The following is a 21860-nucleotide window of genomic DNA, read 5'->3' as shown; positions in this document are numbered from 1 at the left end:
TGAGCCCAGGAACCCGGTTGGCGCTGACGGTAAGTACTTCGCCGTCCCTCTCTGGCATAACTGGTGGCGTAAGAAACCGAATTTCGAACCCTTAGTTTTTATAACTAGAAGGCTGGAATATAAAGAAGCAGATATACAAAGCCCTGGTTAGACCACATCTGGAGTACTGGGTACAGTTCTGGGCACCGCACCATAGAAAGGATATATTGGCCTTGGAAGGAGTGCAGTGCATCTTCACCAGAATGGTACCAGGGCTCCAAGTGTTAGATTATGATGAAACATTACGAAAACTAGGCTTGTAATCCCTGGAATATAGAATGTTAAGGGGTGATTTGATTGAGGTTTTTAAGATTTTGAAAGGAATTGATCGGGTAGAGAGAAACATTTTCCGCTGCCTGGGGGAGTCTAGGACAAGGGAACACAGCCGTAAAAATCAGAGCCAGGCCATTCAGGAGACAAAACAAAAAGTGCTGAAAATACTCAGCAGGTCAGGCAGTATCTGTGGAGAGAGAAACAGAGTTAACGTTTCAGGTTGATGGCCTTTTGTCAGAACTGGGAAAATGTAGAGATGTAACAGATTTTAAGCAAGTGCAGGAGCAGCAAAAAAAGGGGGGGGGGTGAGGAAAGAAAAGGGATGGTCTGTGATAGGGTGGAAGGCAGGAGTAATTAAATGACAAAAGGTACGATCAGTCCGTATGCTGCTGGTCGCCTGTCACTTTAATTCTCCGCTCTACTCCCACTCTGACCTCTGTACTCGGCTTCCGACACTGTTCCAATGTAAGCTTGAGGAATAGTACCTCATCTTTTGATTTGGCATTTTACAACCTTCCCAACTCAACATCACATTCAGACCATAACTTCTGCCCTATTTTTTCCCACATGGCAGCTGTTGATTCTGCCATTCCCATTTACACCCCACGTAAACTTGAGCTCATCCAAAGCTCGGCTGCCCTTGTCCTAACTTGCTCCAAGCCCTGTTCACCCATCACCCCTGTGCTCTCCGACCTCCATTGGCTCCCGGTTAAGCAACGCTTCGATTTAAAAATTCTCATCCTTGTTTTCAAATCCCTCCTTATGCTGGATAGCTCTTTTTCATAACTACATAGGCCCCTTCTCCTGTGCTATTAAAAAGATTGAATGCTCGGTGTGTGACTCCGCGGTGCTTTCCCTGGGCCCAGCTCTTTTGTCGAACGCTCCTTTCGCCATTGGCTCGCGCGCCCGGTCTCGCTACATCAGTCCACCTGCCCAGCCAATCAACGGCCGGCGGTCCATTCTGACGTCTGAACGCTCTTCCGTTGGCAGCCAATGAGCGGCGGGCCCTAATGGAACAGCTGATGTTGTGGAATGTAAATACAACCCGGTGGCTGAGCGCGCGCGCTCCAGGGCCGGTGCGTGCGCCGGAGGACCAGTGACTTGTGTAGGGCAGAGCCTCCACACGTGCAGCGCTGGGAACCGGCACAGCAGCAATGAATGGCACTGGTGCAAGCATCCTCAGCTCGGCTTACCTGGCAGTGGAATATGTGGACTCGATGCTTCCTGCGAACCCGCTGCAGGGACCCTTCCGCAACGGCTGGAATTATATGACGAGCAATTACACCAAGTTTCAGATCGCAACCTGGGGTTCGCTACTTCTTCACGAACTCGTCTACTTCGCCATCTGTTTGCCTGGGTTCATCTTTCAGTTCATACCTTGCATGCAGAAGTACAAAATCCAGCAGGTAAAAGGGATTGGGGGCGGCACCTGACTTGGTGAACGTGTTTCTGTTTTTGTGACTGTCGCCCACCTAAATGGTGGGATTTGTACTTCCCTTCCTCCCTTGTACTCAGTTTAAAGAGGGGTTGTCTTCATGAAGTATTCATTTACTTGAAACAAACACCTACTCCCCAAAAGTTTGCCGAATACAGTCCAACGATATTTGTATAATTATTGTGTAATGTCATTGACACAAATAATGTGTGGTTGCTGAGTTCCTGCTTGTCCAAACACAAGTACTTGACGTCCGTTAAAGGCCTGTGCAGTTTGCTTTGTGCTTGAAATGCTGGCTTTTTTATGCTGTTGGGAAGATAATGGTGCAATAACATTGTACAGTGGTTAACATTCTCTGTCATCTGTGTTTTATAAGACAAATGTGAGTCTACAAATCATCCAGTATATTACTAATGTCATCCTCGTTTAATTCAAAACAAAGTATTATTCTAAAAGGCCTCACTATTGAATAACTGTTGATAGTATTAATCTTTTCATTTTCCCCCACAAAAAAAACTGCCAACAATGAGGATAAAAAAAAGTACTTGTTTGATGGAAGTGGAGCATTAGGCATTATTAGTATGGCATCATACTATGTTCTTGCTGGTATATATGTCTATATAATAGTTTTCTGGTGTCATTGTACCTTCTTTGTAATGAAGTAATACAACAATTTTAGCAGAATCCAGTTCCGTGAAGAATATCATTTCTGATACACTTTATTGGTAAAACTAATATTGGTAATGTTATATATGTAAACCTTAAATACCATGTTTAACCACCAGAGGGCTCATCCCCTGGAGTCCCAAGGGATCCCACAAACCCTTGGGAGCACCTGTACATAAGGAAGCCTCACAGGCTGGAGAGGCACTCTGAGACCTGTAATAAAGGATTACGGTCACACCTTACCTTGAGCTTGCAGTATTTAGTCTGACTCTTTATTCAAGTCACAACAACTGGCGACGAGATACAGATGACGAACCCCACCGCAGCGATGCAGAGAACCGTGGGCATCTTGGACAAATTTTCAAAGGGAGATGATTGGGAAACCTTCGTGGAGCGACTTGACCAATACTTCGTGGACAACGAGCTGGAAGGAGAAGGGAACGCTGCCAAATGAAGGGTGATCCTCCTCACCGTTTGCGGGGCACCAATGTATGGCCTCATGAAAAATCTGCTCGCTCCAGCGAAACCCACAGAGAAGTCCTACGATGATTTGTGTACACTGGTCTTGGAGCATCTAAACCCGAAGGAAAGCGTTCTGATGGCGAGATATCGGTTCTACACGTACAAGAGGTCTGAAGGCCAGGAAGTGGCGAGCTACGTCGCCGAGCTAAGGCGCCTTGCAAGACATTGCAAATTTGAAGGACACTTGGAGCACATCCTCAGGGATGACTTTGTACTTGGCATTGGCCATGAAGTAATACTTCGCAAACTTTTGACTGTAGAGACCCCAACCTTGAATAAAGCCATAGCGATAGCCCAGGCGTTTATCGCCACCAGTGACAATACCAAACAAATCTCTCAGCACACAAGTGCTGCTGCAAGTACTGTGAACAAAGTAATGGTTGTTTTCGAATCGAAATGTACAGGGCAGGACTTACATGCCTGCAGTTGCATGTCCGCAGATGTCTGAGTCCACCATCAAGGGTGGTGAATGCAAGGCCATTAACACCTTGTTGGCGTTGTAGGGGTGATCATCGTTTCCATTCATGTCGCTTCAAAGGATATGTTTGCAAGGACTGTGGAACAATGGGACACCTCCAATGTATGTGCAGGTGAGCTGCAAACCTTGCTAATTCTGCAAACCACCATGTTGCAGAGGAGGACAGATCCACGGTGGATCATGACGAACTAGAGCCTCAGGCTGAGGAGGCAGAGGTATATGGGGTGCACACATTTACCACAAAGTGTCGCCCAGTAATGCTGAAGGTTGAATTAAATGGACTCCCGGTGTCAATGGAGCTGGAAACTGGCGCGAGCCAGTCCATAATGAGCAAAAAGCCTCGAGGCCAGTCCTGACTCCCATTCGTACTAAACTGAGAACGTACACAAAAAGGCACTGATTCCTGTAATTGGCAGTGCTACCGTAAAGGTCTCCTACGATGGAGCGGTGCACGATTTACCACTCTGGGTGGTACCGGACGATGGCCCCACGCTGTTCGGCAGAAGCTGGCTGGGAAAGATATGCTGGAACTGGGACGACGCGACACTTCATGTGCCCAGATCCTAAATAAATTCCCCTCGCTGTTCAAACCAGACATCGGGAAGTTACAAGGAGCAAAAGTGCAGATCCATTTGATTCCGGGGGTGCGACCCATCCATCACAAGGCGAGAGCAGTACCGTATATGATGAAAGAGAGGGTGGAGATCGAGCTGGACAGGCTGCAACGAGAGGGCATCATTTCGCCGATCGAATTCAACGAGTGGGCCAGTCCGATTGTTCCAGTCCTCAAGGGAGACGGCACCGTCAGAATCTGTGGTGATTACAAAGTAACTATCAATCATTTCTCCCTGCAGGATCAATACCCGCTACCAAAGGCAGACGACCTATTTGCGACGTTGGCATGAGGAAAAACGTTCACGAAGCTGGACTTGACCTCGGCCTACATGATATAGGAGCTGGAGGAATCATCGAAGGGCCTCGCCTGCATCAACATGCATAAAGGTCTCTTCATTTACAACAGATGCGCGTTTGGGATCCGATCGGCCTCGGCGATATTCCAGAGGAACATGGAAAGCATGCTAAAGTCGGTCCCGCGCACCGTGGTCTTTGAGGACGACATCTTGGTTAGAGATCGGGACACCTTCGAGCAGCTGCAGAACCTGGAGGAGGTTCTTAGTCGGCTTAATCGTGTGGGGTTCAGGCTAAAATGCTCGAAGTGCGTTTTCCTGGCTCCTGAAGTGGAGTTCCTGGGGAGAAGAATTACGGCGGACGGCATCAGGCCCACCAATTCGAAGACTGAGGCAATCAAAAACGCAATGACACCACAGAACATGACGGAGCTGCGGTTGTTTCCATGACTCCTGAGCTACTTTGCTAACTTCTTACCGGGTCTTAGCACATTGTTAGAACCACTGCACTCCTTACTGCGTAAAGGAGATGAACGGTAATGGAGTAAAAGCGAAGAAAATGCCTTTTGAGAAAGCTAAGAAACTGTTATGCTCAAACAAATTGCTTCTGTTGTACGATCCATGTAAGCTTTTGGTACTAGCATGTGATGCGCCGTCATACGGTGTCGGGTGTGTATTGCAACAAGCTAATGAATTTGGGAAATTGCAACCGGTTGCTTATGCATCCAGAAGTCTGTCTAAGGCCGAGAGGGCCTACAGTATGATCGAGAAAGTATGTGTTTATGGGGTAAAGAATCAACATCAATATCTGTTTGGGCTCAAATTTGAATTGGAAACTGACCATCAACCGCTTATATCCCTCTTTTCTGAAAGTAAGGGGATAAATGCAAATGCATCGGCCCACATCCAGAGATAGGTGCTCATGTTGTCCACATACAACTACGCCATCTGCCACAGGCCAGGCACAGAAAACTGTGCTGATGCTCTCAGTAGGCTGCCATTACCCACCACGGGTGGAGATGGCACAACCCACAGATTTAGTTATGGTAATGGAAGCATTCGAGAGTGAGCAATCACCTGTTACCGCCCGACAGATTAGAACCTGGACGAGCCAGGACCCCTTACTGTCCTTAGTAAAAGAAACTCTGTGCTCCATGGGAGTTGGTCTAGTGTCCCGCTAGAGATGCAGGAAGAAATAAAGCCGTACCAGAGGCGTAGAGATGAAATGTCGATACAGGCAGACTGCCTCCTTTGGGGTAATCAGGTTGTGATGCCAAAAAAGGGCAGGGACACCTTCATTAGTGACCTCCATAGTACCCACCCAGGCATCGTAATGATGAAAGCAATAGCCAGATCCCACATGTGGTGGCCCGGTATCGATGCAGACTTTGAGTCCTGCGTGCACAAATGTAATACATGTTCATAGTTAAGCAATGCACCCAGGGAGGCGCCACTAAGGTTATGGTCCTGGCCCTCCAAACCATGGTCCAGGGTCCATGTCAATGATATGCGGGCCCGTTCTTGGGGAAAAAGGTTCCTCGTGGTTGTAGATGCGTACTCCAAATGGATTGAATGTGTGATAATGTCGGCAAGCACGTCCGCTGCCACCATTGAAAGCCTGCGGGCCACGTTTGCCGCGCACGGCTCGCCTGACGTCCTTGAGTGACAGTGGGCCGTGCTTTACCAGTGCCGAGTTCATGACCCGCAATGGAATCAAACATGTCACATCTGTCCCGTTTAAACCAGCGTCCAACGGTCAGGCAGAGTGAGCAGTGCAAACAATCAAGCAGAGCTTGAAAAGGGTAACTGAAGGCTCACTGCAGACTCGCCTATCCTGTGTCCTGCTTAGCTACCGCACAAGACCCCACTCGCTCACTGGGGTCCCTCCTGCTGAACTGCTCATGAAAAGGGCACTTAAGACAAGGCTCTCGTTAGTCCACCCTGATCTACACGAACAGGTAGAGAGCAGACGGCACCAACAGAATACATATCATGAGCGTGCAAATGTGTCACGTGAAATCGAGATTACTGATCCTGTATTTGTGTTGAACTATGGACAAGGTCCCAAGTGGTTTCCCAGCACTGTGTTGGCCAAAGAGGGGAATAGGGTGTTTGTGGTCAAACTCTCAAATGGACTTACCTGCAGGAAGCACTTGGACCAAACGAAACATAGATTCACGGACTATCCAGAACAATTCACAATAGACTCTACCTTTTTCGACCCTCCAACACACACACAGGTGGTAACCGACCCAGCGGTTGATCACGAAGCAGAACCCATCACCCGCAGCAGCCCAGCAGGACTCAACACACCGAGCAGCACAGCAAGGCCAACTGCGCAGCAGCCCAGCGAGGGCCCAACAAACGACTCACCAAAACCAGCATTTGCACCGAGATGATAAACCATGGAACGGAAGGCCCCAGATCGACTCGCTTTGTAAATAGTTACACTATTAACTTTGGGGGCAGGGAGGGGGTGAAGAGGAGAGAGTGTTGTTGTATATGTAAACCTGTAAATACCATGTTTAACCACCAGAGGGCTCATCCCTTGTACAAAAGGAGGCCTCACAGGCTGGAGAGGCACTCTGAGACCTGAAATAAAGGATATCAAGAAACGGCTGAGCGCACTGGATACAGCAAAGGCTATAGACCCTGACAACATCCCGGTTGTCGTGCTGAAGACTTGTGTTCCAGAACTAGCCACACCTCTAGCCAAGCTGTTTCAGTACGCTACAACACTGGCATCTGCCCAGGTATGTCCTGTCAACATAATGCAGGACAAATCCAATCCAGCCAATTACCGCTCCATAAGTCTACTCTCAATCATCAGCAAAGTGAAGGAAGATGCCGTCGACAGTGCTATCAAGCAGCACTTACCAATAACCTGCTCACCGATGCTCAGTTTTGATTCAGCCAGAACCTGTCGGCTCCAGACCTCATTACAGCCTTCGTCCAAACATGGACAAAAGAGCTAAATTCGAGGGGTGAGGTGAGGGTGACTGCCCTTGACAGCAAGGCAGCATTTGACCGAGTGTGGCATCAATGAGCCCTAGTAAAACTGAGGTCAATGGGAATCGGGGGGGAAAAACTCTCCGTTGGCTGGAGTCATAGCTAGCACAAAGAAAAATGGTTGTAGTTGTTGGAGGACAATCATCTCAGCCCCACGACATCGCTGCAGGATTTCCTCAGGGCAGTGCCCTAGGCCCAACCATCTTCAGCTACTTCAACAATGACCTTCCCTCCATCATAAGGTCAGAAGTGGGGATGTTTGCTGATGATTGCACAGCATTCAGTTCCATTCGCACACATGGAGCAAACCCTGGATGACATTTAGGCTTGGACTGATAAGTGGCAAGTGACATTTGTGCTGCACAAGTGCCAGGCAATGACTATCTCCAACAAGCAAGAGTCTAGCCACCACCCCATGATATTAAACTGCATTGCCATCACTGGAGTCCCCACCATCAACATCCTGGGGGTCACCATTGACCAGAAACTTAACTGTTCCAGCCATATAAATACTGTGGCAACAAGAGCAGGTCAGAGGATGGGTATTCTGCAACTAATGTCTCGCCTCCTGACTCCCTAAAGCCTTTTCCACCATCTATAAGGCACTTGCTTGGATAAGTGCAGCTCCAACAACACTCAAGAAGCCCAACACCATCCAGGACAAAGCAGCGCGCTTCATTGGCACCCATCCACCACCTTAAACATTCAGTCCCTGCAGTGTGTACCATCTACAGGATGCATTGCAGCAACTTGCTAAGGCTTCTTCGGCAGCACCTCCCAAACCCATGACCTCTACCACCTAGAAGGACAAGGGCAACAGGCGTATGGGGACACCATCACCTCCAAGTTCCCCTCCAAGTCTTGCTGCATTCGGGCATGGACTTCTTCATTATCTGAGGAGTTGCGAATGGAACTGAACACTGTGCATGTGATCCTAACTTGGAAATGTATCACCATTCCTCCTGGAACTCCCTGCCTTACAGCACTGTGCGAGTACCTACAAGGACTGCAGTGCTTCAAGAAGGCAGCTCACCACCACCTTTCAAGAGCAATTGGGGATGGTCAATAAATGCTTGACCTTGCCAGCGATGCCCACATCCCACGAACAAATAAAAAAAATGTTTTTGTAATATGGAGACCAGAACTGTACACACTATATTTAAGTGTGATTTAACCAAGATTCTATACAAGTTTAACATAACTTCTCTGCTTTTCAGTGCTATCCCTCTCGAAATAAACCCTCGTGTTTAGTTTGCATTTTGTATGGTCTTGAAACCGGCATTGCTAATTTTTAATAATTTGTGAATCTGTACTCCTACATCACTTTGCTCTTGTACCCCATTTAGACTTTATTTTCCAAGGAGTATGTGGCTGCCTTATTTCCCCTACCAAAATGTAACACCTCACACTTCTCCACCATTTTGACATCCTTTTGCCATTTACAAGCCCATTCTGCAAGTTTATTGATGTCTTCTTGATGTCATTTGTGAGCCTGGACAAGGAGTGTTGGTGGCTGTTTGTTCATAGGGATCGGCACAGATATGCTGCACCTTGTCCTCACACAAACCTTCAGCTGGGTGATGATTAGTGACTATGGCCAGTTTTCCACTTCCTAGCCTGGATATACTGAGACTAGCTCCATTTCATCTTTAACTTGAAATCTGAAATCAAATAGACCATAACATCAGTTCATTAGCCTGTGTGTCACCAGTTTTAATGGTTGTGTATATATAATATCAAATTGCTGTAAAATGCAGGAGCACTGTTTGGAAACTGTAAGATAAGGGTGATATCTCAATGTTGTAAATGTAGTACTGGAGGTTACCAGCATTATCTGACAAAAGTCCATAAAAGCCAAGTGTGCACTAGAACTATATAGGCTACCGGTCACTATTAAATAGTTTCTATTTTTATGCAAGCCTTTCATCATGTCAAAGATTTTCTGTGGTTTAGGTTGCTTTCTATACTGTATCTGTTTCTGTTCTTTCCAGGACAAACCAGAAACCTGGGAAAAACAATGGAAATGTTTCAAGGTGCTGCTCTTCAATCACTTCTGTATCCAGTTCCCCATGATCTGTGGCACTTACTACTTTACTGAGTACTTCAACATCCCTTATACCTGGAACTCTATGCCAAGATGGTACTTTTGTATTGTATTTACTCTACTTTTGTTGTTGGGGAAAGTTTCCTTAGTAATACCACTTCTAGTTAAAGTTAAAAATGGTTAAAGTTTTTAAAAAAATTGTTAGAATGCTTCTTCATCTTTGGGAAACGTTGCTTGGACTTTTTTTTAAAGTGAGAACGTTTAAAGAAATATAGAGCCTCCTGTCTTCGGGACATCCCAAAGAGCTTTACAGACAATTAAATACTTTTGAATTGTAGTCACTGTTGTAGTGTAGGAAACACGACAAACAACTTATGCACTGTTTGAGGGATAAATGTTGGCTAGGTCACGGGGGAGAACTTCCCTACTTTTCTTCAAATAATGTCATGGGATCTTTTACACCCACCTGAGAGGCAGACAGGCCCTCAGTTTAATGCCTCAACTGAAAAGCAGCATCTCCGACACTGCAGCACACTTTCTGTCTGTATTATGTTCTCTGGTCTCTGGCATTGGGATGTGAACCTACAACTTTCTGGCTCAGAGGGCAGCTGTGGCTCAGTGAGCAGCACTCTTGCCTCTGAGTCAGAAAGTTGTGGGTTCACATCCCACTCCATGGACTTGAGCACACAAAATCTAGGCTGACACCCCGGTACAGTACTGAGGGAGTACTGCACTGTCGGAGGTGCCGTGTTTCGGATGAGACGTTAAACCGAGGCCCCCTTTGCTCTCTCAAGTGGATGGAAAAGATCCCATGACACTATTTTGAAGAAAAGCATGGGAGTTATCCCCGGTGTCCTGGCCAATAGTTATCCCTCAATCAACATAACAAAAAAAAACAGATTATCTGGTCACTATCACATTGCTGTTTGTGGGAGCTTGCTTATGCACAAATTGGCTGCCGTGTTTCCTACATTACAACAGTGACAACATTCTAAAAGTATTTCATTGGCTGTAAAGTGCTTTGTGACGTCTGGTGATCGTGAAAGGTGCTATAATAATGCAAGTCTTTTTCTTTCAAGAACAAAGGCTGACATCTAATCTCAGATGGGTCTCTTTTGTGAATCACCCTGGCACGAAGAGTAGGAAGTGTTTTTTTTTGTGGAACTGGGACAGGTTGTTGGAAATATTTGCAAAACATCTTGCGTTGCCTGACCTATATACATGGGATTTATTTTTAGATGCTGTGACTATGAAAACATTTTTGGGTGGTCGTGGTGAAATGAGAGAGAGTGTTTGTTCAGATTAATTTATCTTCCCTTGAAGAATGGGTCCCACCACACCTGAGCATAAGGCTTGTTGTCTAGACCCAGACACCTTCGCCTGGCCATTAATAATTGTATTCCAAACAGCCATGCTTCCCTCAAATTGCAGATGTCTTATCCTTCAATTGTATGTGTGAAGATTATCCTTTTAATACAGTATTATGCATATAATCATGTCAGTGTTTTTCCACAGTTTTTCTAAGCGTTTATATTGAATGCTGCCTGTGGCTCTACCCAATTAAGATAAATGCAGCTGTAGGTTGCCTGGAGAGCATGCTCCTGACTCACTCCTTTGAATTAATTTAGGTACATGCTTCTAGCCCAGTGCTTTGGTTGTGCAGTTATCGAGGACACATGGCACTACTTCTTGCACAGAATGTTACATCATAGGAGGATCTACAAATATATTCACAAGATGCATCATGATTTTACAGTAAGTTCCAAGCCGTACTAATTTTTTTTCTGAAAGTGCTCACTCTTCAATTCAGATAAAATTTACCCAGAAGTGTGATTAAGTTGTCCTTTTAATCTTGTTCATAATTCTTCCTGAGACTCTAAGGCACAAATGGAGATCTTTTTCTGAAATTTGGTTGTACTAATCTGAATTTGTGCAACTTCTTGGTGCATTTTTAATCTTGGACTTCAATTTACAAGCTTTAGTCCTTGATGCTGCGCTTTTAAATTAAAAAAATACAATTTTGAATTGAAAGATCTTTGTTTTACCTAGAGAAGAAAAGCACATGGCATTTAAAAAAAAATTCATTCATGGGATGTGGGCATTGCTGGCAAGGCCAGCATTTATTGATCATCCCTAGTTGCCCTTGAGAAGGTGGCAGTGAGCCGCCTTCTTAGACTGTGTTTTATTTAAAGGATTGTTTCAGAAAAGATTGAATTTAGTACTGGCAATATCCTCTTTACTTGTTTTGTTGTTGTCTATAGTCATTTTCAAATTGTGTGGAAAAAGTTTTATCTTAAGTCTTTAAACAAGAGTTTCTATGAAGCTGTCAATTACTCTTTTCTAAATTCTCTTCAGGATTTAGTTGCAAGTGCAACTAAACTAGCTCTCAATTGTGCAATATTATTAGTTGCAATGGGTCTCAAACACAATTTTGGCACAAATGATACAAATGACTGGTTAGTTGGCAATGAATTCTCCAGTTGCTAGAGTTCACCAAAATGAATCTTGGGCAACAATGTTGCTATGAGAAACTGAACTCCCATGTAATACTGACATTCCTACCGTGAAACTTCTTTTCGGAGGCTTTACATCCAGGGTTTTCTTTGGTACTATTGCACTGAAGTCTTTTACATCTTTCTAAAATGCTGAGAGGCACAAAAATTTAGATCTCAGCAGGCTATTTAACTTGATCTATGAGTGCAAAATTAAAGGAGACATGCATAAAATTGTCAAATTTCAAGAGTTTGGAAGAATTTATACATGTACACATGTATGTACATATATATGTGTGCAGGCATACATGTGCGCACACACAGAGTAGGGAATATACAGAATGGACTATCAGCAAAACTAGTTGATGCGGCATTGATTAATTCCTTCATAAAAGAGCTGGATAAGTGTCTTGTTCGGAAAGGTTTTGAAGGTCATATAAAGTTCAAGAAAGTAGTACATGTGCTACTGACAAAATGAAAATATCATCCGTGGAAAGAAAATTTAACAAATGGAGGTAAAAGTGTAAATTGGTCAGCAAAACTCCACAATATCTATCTTTGAAAGTCAATTGGTGTGGTAGAGTTTCAGAACTTTGCCTTGCTGATTAAATTTGGGTATTGTACATGATAGGACAGACTGTACATGCTCTGTGAAAATGGGGTTGATGAGACAAATGTTCCTTTTTTCCAAGTGCTAAAAATGAAATTTTACCATAAATCAAGCTATGCCATATTCATAAAAATATTTTCTTTTAGTCTCCATTTGGCATGCAAGCTGAATATGCTCATCCATTGGAGACCATTATCCTTGGAGCAGGCTTTTTCATTGGAATCATGATCTTCTGCAATCACGTGATGCTGCTGTGGGCTTGGGTCGCTATCCGCCTGCTGGAAACTATTGATGTCCATAGGTAGGTCTGCATATATTGTATAAGAGTTACAGATGGGGCAAGTTTAGTTGATTCAAACATAGATCAACAAATTACAAGCAAAAGATTGGATCAGACATTCCCATTTCAAGGAGCAGTTATTGCTGTATTGCCAAATTAAATGCACTGGGAAAACACTTTTTTTTGCCTTAATATATAGGGATTGTAGCTAAATGAGTACTACTTTTGAATTTATTTTTGTTTTCATTTAGTTTTATTATACAATGATTGATTAATCCTTTCATGTAAATGCAAAATTACTTCTTAAGCTGTGCAGAAATAGGGGAAAAGAAGCAAAATGCTGTCAGTTGAAATGTCATTCATTTTGAAACCTTTCTTGCATCTCCATTTTTAAAAAAAAAAACTTTTTTTTTGGTTTTTGCTGCATATGTGACTTTAACCTCAGTATGAAATTTTAGGAACAGAAAAGGGACTAACACTTTTCCTTAGACCAACCTCCCATCCATCTTCTCACTATATGCTTAATCTCTCCTCTCCAGAAACACATTTTGTTTTTTGGACCCATTTATACTTGTAGCTTCAACCCCTTCCCTGCTAACTTTTTCCACAACTCTACTACTCCTTTGCATGAAAATGTTTTACATGACTTGCTCACATAATAGATCCACATCAATGAATCATTTAGCTGGTACATATTGATGTGATGATGATCTGCATCCTTCTTGAAAGAATATAAGAAATAGGAGCAGGAGCAGGAGCAGGCCATATTGCCACTTGAGCCTGCCCCGCCATTGAATAAGACCATGGCTGATCTTTTATATCACTCCACTTTCTCGCCGTATCCCCATATCCCTTGAATCCCTTAGTGCTCAAAAATCTATCTCAGTCTTGAATACACTCAACGTCTGAACAGCCACAGCCTCCTGGGGTAAAGATTCACAACCCTCTGAGTGAAGACATTTCTCCGCCCCTCAGTTCTACATGGCTGACCCCATATCCTGAGACTATGACCTTTAGTTCTAGACTCTCCAGCCAGGGGAAACAGCCTCTCAGCATCTATCCTGTCAAGCCCACTTTGTTTCAATTAGATCACCTCTCATTCTTCTAAATTCCAGAGTATATAGGTCCAAACTACTCAACCGCTCCTCATAGGACAGCTCTTTCATCCCAGAGATCAATCTAGTGAACCTTTGTTACATCCCACTCTAAGGCAAGTATGTCCTTCCTTGGGTAAGGAGACCAACACTCTTGCTATCGTCAGTAAACTTGGAAATATTACACTCTGTCCCCTCATCCAAGTCATTAATATAGATTGTAAATAGCTCAGGCCCAAGCACCGATCCTTGCAACACTCCACTAGTTACACCCTGCCATCCTGAAAATGATCCGTTTATTCCTATACTCTGTTTTCTGTCTGTTAATTGTACATCATTCTCAATCCTCAATCTATGCTAATATAATACCCCCAATCCCATGAGCCCATGGAACAATCCCATGCTTCCAGATACAAGACAGAGTCTCGGCACTCACCGGACTTTGACATGATCTGTCTTTTCTTTAGTTAAATGAGTTAACCTTGTAAAAAAGAAATGTACTAGCTTTTCTTCAAAATTGTCATCCTTTCAGTTTTTTCTGAATGAAAGATTAAAGCTATTTTGTTTTTTACTATTGATATGTGCCACCCTTTTATAGTGTTGTTTTAATAATATCGTGCACATTTTACCTCCAGTGGTTATGACATCCCTGTGAATCCTTTGCATCTGATTCCGTTTTACGCTGGAGCTCGGTTTCATGATTTTCACCACATGAACTTTATTGGAAACTATGCTTCAACTTTCACCTGCTGGGACAAAATTTTTGGCACTGACTCCCAGTTCAACACTTACTGCACAAAGTTAGCCAGCAAAGAAACACTAGAAGATAAGAAGATAAACTGAAGTCCATCAGTGTGTCACACACCATTGAACAATCTTCCTTCTAAGGTTCTGATTCAGGTCAGGAGTATTGATAACCATTCACTGAGATTATGAGAATATGGCATGTAATGACCTGGGCTTCTACTAAGGCTCCCCTGAGTCAGCTCCTGCTGAAGTATTATTTAGGCTGTGCTGGAACTTTTTGTGCCAGCTGTATTGCATCATCAGTTTATATCACTTGTGTAGCTCCAGAGACCTTAGATATGTGAAGGTAGGAATTCCACCTCCTGAAGTCCAAGGAGTTGACATCTCCTCATACTTGACCAGTTGCTACTGTTCTATAACAGATTCACCAAATCAAAAAAAAGAGTTACAGTATAAAAGTAAATGTGGCACAATGTGCTGCGCTGACGCTTCTAATTATTCAGAAATTTGAATGGTTTTTTTGAGTGTTACTGTAACATAATGCACCTTAATGGGACTAAAGCCTGTATTTAAGTTAAATCAGCAGTTACATTGTTTTGGACCACTTTGATTAATAATCATTTAGATGTCTTGGGTGTGGACATACACAGCACCCTCCACAGACATATATACTATGTTTAGAATTAGCTGCCCAGCTATGAAAGAAAATTTTCCTTAAACTGGATTAATTTGCAGACATGTGATGTCTATATTCTTGGTAAATGTATGTTTTATCCATAATGTTTTCCCTGTTGTCAGTATTTAATAATAAAACCTGAGAACATTGATGAGATTGTATCACTGGGATTTAATGGAATTGATATATCTCCATTTTTCCCATTTGTGCCATCAAATTGGGTGTAAAACATGAATTGTTAAAGAAGTAACTTGTGATGTTTGTTCAGTTTTTATTCAAAAAGTGGTTTGAATTTTGTTTGATTTTACAGTTTTCCTTTTTTTTTAGCATTTTCATATAAACATTGGTGTAGTATGTTGACTTTTGGGTTTGTTCATAACCAAATATCATCTTGTGTAGTCTGCAAATTAGAATTTTATCTGAACTCCAAAATACATTGAAAAATCTATCTGTATTTGATTTGCATCTCCCCAAAAAAGTATTTCCCGATGCAGCAGTGGCAGGTTAAAAAACTTGGAACCAGAGTCAAAAGGCATTTTATTTTATTTGTACATGAGATGTGTGCATTTCTGGTATCGTCTTCACTTATTATACAGTGATGTGTAAAGGATATACAATAAAGAAACAGAAAAACATAGAGAGATTAATTATGCTTCATAAATTATGAAGCTGATCCTATTTGTGGAATAAATAAAGTACTTTACTGTTACCCATTGTTTTATCTGTTTACATACCAGTTGTATTTGTCTCTCTCCTGTGACATTTCTATGACCATTATGGAGGATGGTCCAACATCATGAAATAGCTCTCAAACTAAAATGATCAGCAAACATGTTAGAAAATTCCCCATATGGGGATTAAATATTTTCATAGGATTTTACTGGACCAAAATAGTACTTTCCCCAATTGCTGTGAATATTTAGCCCATTAGTTGATATAAATACACCATTTCAAAATCTCTTAATTCTCTGAATTCTCTGGCCAGTCCAGAATACAAGCCCAGTTCAGTTCATTATAGCAGATTGTAAGTAGAGTTTTACTGCCAGAGTGCTTGCCTACAGCCATTTGCAGCAGTAGTGGTAAGTGAATAGTTGTTTTGGTTGCAGTGTTGTCTTTTACATCTGATATATATTGAAATCTGTAGATGGGTTACCTCATTCCATTTGAAATTTCATCAAAAAGTGTTTTGAATTTTGTTGATTTTTGTCAACTCCCTTATGGAATTTCTCATTTTAACAATGTTTACATTCCTATTGCAACAGCTATTACTCCTGAACATTGGCAGTGTACTGGATGGTTCCAATATTAAATGTCACATAACATTAGCTGCTAAAATGAACTAATATTTTATACCGATAATGTGAATGTACATGCTCCATACCGTGGCCACCAAGTAGTTCTGCACTAAACTTCCTTTGAGTATGACGTGATGTTCAAATATTTTTTGTAATTGTGATCACTGTGATTATTTTATATGTAGTTTGAAACAACCCTACCCTGATTTTGAAAAGTTTTATCTACTCAGCTGATTTTAGAATTGCCCTTGGATGCCACTCCACTCTCACACCAGTGATTGTATTTTTTCAGGTCTTCCTGTGAAGTGCGGGGGGGGGGTGGGGAAGAAAGAGAGAGGGAGACCACTCTCGTGCGCGCGCGCCACCACTCTCGTGCGCGCGCGCCACCACTCTCACACGCGCGCCACCACTCTCACACGCGCGCACCACCACTCTCACACGCGCGCGCCACCACTCTCACACGCGCGCACCACCACTCTCTCACACGCGCCACCACACTCTCACACGCGCCACCACACTCTCACACGCGCGCGCCACCACTCTCACACGCGCGCACCACCACTCTCACACGCGCGCACCACCACTCTCTCACACGCGCCACCACACTCTCACACCCGCCACCACTCTCACACACGCACCGCGATACGTCACACCACGACACCACACACCACCACACACTTCATACCCTAGCCCAAGTTCCTGCTCCATCCCATGACCTACACACAATGCCCCAACTATGGTTTGGGGGGTAAGATCAGAAACATGGGCTAGGGGGTTGTCAGGAACTTGGGAAGGGATGGGGCAGGAACATGTAGCGGGGGGGGGGGGGCGTCAGCAACATGGGCAGGGATGAGGCATGAACTTGGATTGGAGGATGTTAGGAACTTGGGCTGGGGGATGAGGCAGGAACGTGGGGGGGGAGGGGTTCAAGTGCGAGTGAGCTCGCTTCTGTCTGGAGTCCGCTGTCAGAATGGCTCAAATTACGCTTTGCAAAGCCACTGATTACGTAGGCAGGGCGGTTCTAATTACACATTCCAGAGAAACTGCTGGTTGGTCACCTTGGAGGACAAAACACAGTCAGCAATTGGGTCATTGGATCGCCTTGATCACATCAGAGCATTTTTCTGTTGCAAATAAGCATGTCCTTGTTGTTTTAGCCAGACTTCACTTCCGCATTGAAATTGTTTTCCATTTTAACTCCAGCTCTGCTCCTCCATTACCCTCTTTCCAAATTCCATTCCTCCCTCTGCTCTTTCTCGCTCTCTCTACCTGTAGTCTCTTCCTCACCTCGGTCCAATGATCCCTACCCTCTAATCCTGCTTGACTTGAATACTGCACTTGGGAGAACATCAGAACAGGAATAAGCCATTCAGTCCTTCAAGCCTGTTCTGCAATTAAATTAGATCATAGCTGATCTATAATCTCAACTTCACTTACCTGCCTTAAGAAAGGGTACCAATGATACGGAGCTATCAAAAATCCATCGGTCTCAGTCTTGAAAGTTCCAACTGTCCCAGCATCCTCCGAATTCCAGATTTCTACTACCCTTTGGAAAAAGTGCTTACTAATTTCCCTCCTAAATGTCCTAGCTCTAATTGTAAGATGATGATCCCTCATTCTTGATTTCCCCTACCACAGGAAATAGTTACTCTGTATCTTCCCTATTGAATCTTCTTTACAGTTTAAACATCTCAATCAGATCTCTTAATCCCCTATACACAAAGGGAATACAAACCAAGTTTATACAACTTGTCCTCGTAATTTATCATTCTGGTGAATCTGCACTGCACCCCCTTCAAGGCCAATATATTTTCCTTGAGGTACGGTGCCCAGTACTCCAGAAACGATCTGACCAAGGTTCTGTACACTTGATCATACTCATTGTGTGCAATGGTGCAGGTGATTGACTCGTTGGTTGTAAATTTGCCATCATACTATTGTGTGTGATAATGGAATATTGTCATTTTATATCACTCATATATAAAATGAGTGATATAAAATAAGAAATTTAGATTAAAGGAGTAAAGTTTTAATTCTGAACATTTTGTTGTTGACACTGTTATTTTGGCCTTTTACTGTTGCCTTTTTTATTTCAGTTTATCCTAACTATTTGTAAATGCTGTAATGATATATTGTGTCAAAACTTGACATTCTCCTTTACTTGTTTTGCAAGTAATAAATTGTTTTACATGGCTACCAACAATTATGTAAAGAATAAAATGGGTGTCTTTTTAAAAAAAAAAAAATTGAGATGTAATTTTTTTCCTTTTAGTATTTTACCTGGATTTAAAAAATCTAAATTTAAGTTACCGGTCCAGAATTTACTGTAGTAGGGCATCCAGTGACATTTGCCATTAGACTTGCCTCTACACCATTCAACTCAAAATACTTTTTCCCATGAAGTTGCTAGAAGTGCGAGCATCTGGGACCTGAATGGATAGAGCTACCAACATGGTATCTCCTTAACCAATGAGATTTAAGGATTGGGAAATAAACACAAGAAGGACTGACCAAGAGGATGAATTGGAGTGGGTGAATTCAATGTCAAATCAAGAACAGAAAGAGAAATAGAGAGGGAAAGAAAGATGGGATTAAGAATGAGAGAAAAAAAACAAATTAAAATTGACATTTTAAAAATCTTGAAAAATTCAAAACCTGAAGGAATGAGATACTTGTAAGAGTTAATTTACGGTGCCAGAGAGGTTGATTGACAGTAATTAATACTTATCACACCCTTAAAGGGTATTTACACTGGTACTGATGAGACTTAACTTTCTGTGGTGAGATTCGTGAGCAAATACAGCAAGTTCCCCAAAAAAGGGAGGCTGAAGGCGAGATGCCGTTTTCAGCAAATTCTGGCCAATCAAATTTAGACACAGTAAGCTGTGTACTTTTTGAATGTGGTCTTTATTTTACAAGCATTGCTGTAATAATAGTTCATTTGTTTGTTCTGTCTGTTTTGACTTACTGCACTTTTACTATTTACTGTATAGTATGTGTGTGTGTGTATATATATGGCATTGCGAGGTTGCCTGAAGAGATTCTATTTGCTAAGGTAACTGCTGTATTCTGTAGTTGAAAAGGCTTATTTACATCCCTCATTCTGCATTATGCATGAAGTAATTGAAAAGTTTGTAAATGTATTTAATTAAAAACTCATGATTTGAATTAAATGATTTTAATGTATTACTTTACATTTATGTTTCTGCAAGTTCCAGTCACTTTATAATTTTGTTATCTTTATATAGTTAGCCAAGATTTCTTGTTGCCACATTGGTGGGTATCTTGAGGCTGTGCACTAGTTACCTAAATGACAACCCAGATCTGTGTTACACCCAGAACTAATAATGTAGTGTGGGGTAATATTGCAAAATGTGGTGTGGCATAACTGATCTCTGCAGCGTTGGTCACTCTGGGAGCTAGAGTAAAAGTTATTTAGTTATAGGAGCTATTTTCTTCAAATGAGAAATTTTGAGTACTGTGATGTGCTGTTGTAAGTGCAGTGGAGCGGGACATCTGTTTGCCAATCGGCCTGCCACCGTCCCAATCAGAAATATTTCAATATGGCTGGATGAGACGGGTGCATGTCCTGCCAACAATTGGCCAGTTACAGCAGGGGTCCTGGGAAATAGGAGGAGGAGAATGCTAAATAAACACTTAAGGGCATAGCTGCTGGATTTGAAGCTGGTTCTTTATGCAGTAGTAGCATGCAACAATTTGAAACCATGGCTCAAAAAAGACAGGAAGGTGAGAAACCTCAAACTTCTTGGAGTAATGCAAATATTGTTTAACTGAATTTGAGAGGGGTTTGGTGGGAGGGGATTGTATAATTGGAGTGAATGGCAAGTACCTGTCAATTAAGTAGCCACGACTATGTAGATGAAAGTGGCATGGGAGTGAGTGGAAACTCTGTAACCCCTCAGGACCCCTTTCAAATGCAGAGCAAGATTCAAAGACCTCACATGGTCAGCAAAGGTAAGTGTTATGGCTGCGGGTTACAGTTAATGTATATTTTGTATCCTTCAGGAGTAGGCCTATATCAGAACAGTAACTACACTTCAAAAGTTCTTAATTGGCTGTAAAGCTGGGGGAGAGGGGACATTTGCCCGGATTTTAGTCAGTGTTCACCGTCATTATCCTCTGAAACTGAAAGCAACTTCAGGATTTAGTGCAGGCGCAGACAAATGCAAAAATCCAGAAATTGCATTCAGTCATTCCCTGCTCCGCCACAGGTTGGGCTGTGGAAGCCCCAGAGCCGGCAATCAACTCAAATCACCTTGAGCTGGTGAAAACTTCCACTTTTACGACGGAATATCGCTGTTTTTAAATTAAAAAAAAAACTAAAACGTAAAGCCTTGTTGAAAGAGCTGTAACTGGGTTTTTAACGGCTGACTGACTGCTGAAAACCTGTTCTGGCCCTGAAAAACAAATTTTATATTTGTGGAATATCACATTTTTCCATGAATAGGATTAATAATTATATTTTATAAGTTTATGATTTTTCAGCTTTTACCTGAATCTAAAGGCTCAATTTTCCTCTGCCGTTTTGTTGACGTATTTGAAGAGTTATGCCCGTTTTTTTGGGGCCCGACTGTGACGAAAAAAAACTTTAAAGTTTCCCTGTTCTAATTTTTGAAATTGGGCCCGTGCAGCCTGTCCTTTAGGCTCCACCCCCAATGCTAATGTCTGTACCAAGAAAAGGATGCAACCCCCCCCCCCCCCCCCCCCACTTCTGCGCATGCGCAAAAAAAATAGTTTTTTACATGCATGCCCAGTACACTTCCCGGTCTGCATTCAGCCATTTTTAAAGAGCCAGTTTTGTGCGCGAGAATTTTAATTCTAAGTGGGAAAAAAATCAAAGCTGCAATATGCAACGCGGCTCGAGGACCAAGAATTTCTCACAGGACGAAGTGGAGGCCCTGGTTACTGTAAGACCAGATGGCACGAGCTGAACACCAGCAGAGGTCAAACAAAAGTTTCACCAAAAGAAATGAAGAAACTTTGGAACCAACTTTCAAAAGATTACTATGCAATGATGACCGCCCCAAGGTCCGAAGGCCAGTGCAAAAAGAAATGGCAGGACCTTAGTCAAGCACTTAGTGCAAGTAATATTTTCATTTATTCACCGGAATTGCAATTGTAAATGTGACCATCTGTATGTCCCATCCAGCAGAAAGACTCCCTCTCTTTAAAAAAAAAATATATTTTCATCTTTGCAGAGGAAGGTGGCACACAACAAAAGAGAGAGAACTCGAACAGGAGGAGGCCCGGCAAATCTGCACCCACTGACAC

General features: G+C 42.8%; 1 protein-coding gene across 1 annotated transcript; it reads left to right on the top strand.

The window, feature by feature from the left end:
• Nucleotides 1-1382: 1382 nt before the first annotated feature.
• On the top strand, nucleotides 1383-17380 carry msmo1 (methylsterol monooxygenase 1). The gene is made up of 5 exons (XM_070864347.1): nucleotides 1383-1718; nucleotides 9322-9470; nucleotides 11003-11129; nucleotides 12623-12777; nucleotides 14486-17380. Exons 1-5 carry the CDS (start codon nucleotides 1467-1469, stop codon nucleotides 14691-14693), a joined length of 891 nt encoding a protein of 296 aa, XP_070720448.1. The 5' UTR covers nucleotides 1383-1466; the 3' UTR covers nucleotides 14694-17380.
• Nucleotides 17381-21860: the final 4480 nt, after the last annotated feature.

Source organism: Pristiophorus japonicus, chromosome 2 (genome assembly GCF_044704955.1).
Source record: "Pristiophorus japonicus isolate sPriJap1 chromosome 2, sPriJap1.hap1, whole genome shotgun sequence".
Taxonomy (NCBI): Eukaryota; Metazoa; Chordata; class Chondrichthyes; family Pristiophoridae; genus Pristiophorus; species Pristiophorus japonicus.
Note: the sequence above shows the minus strand (reverse complement) of the source record. Positions and strands in the feature narration are given on the sequence as shown.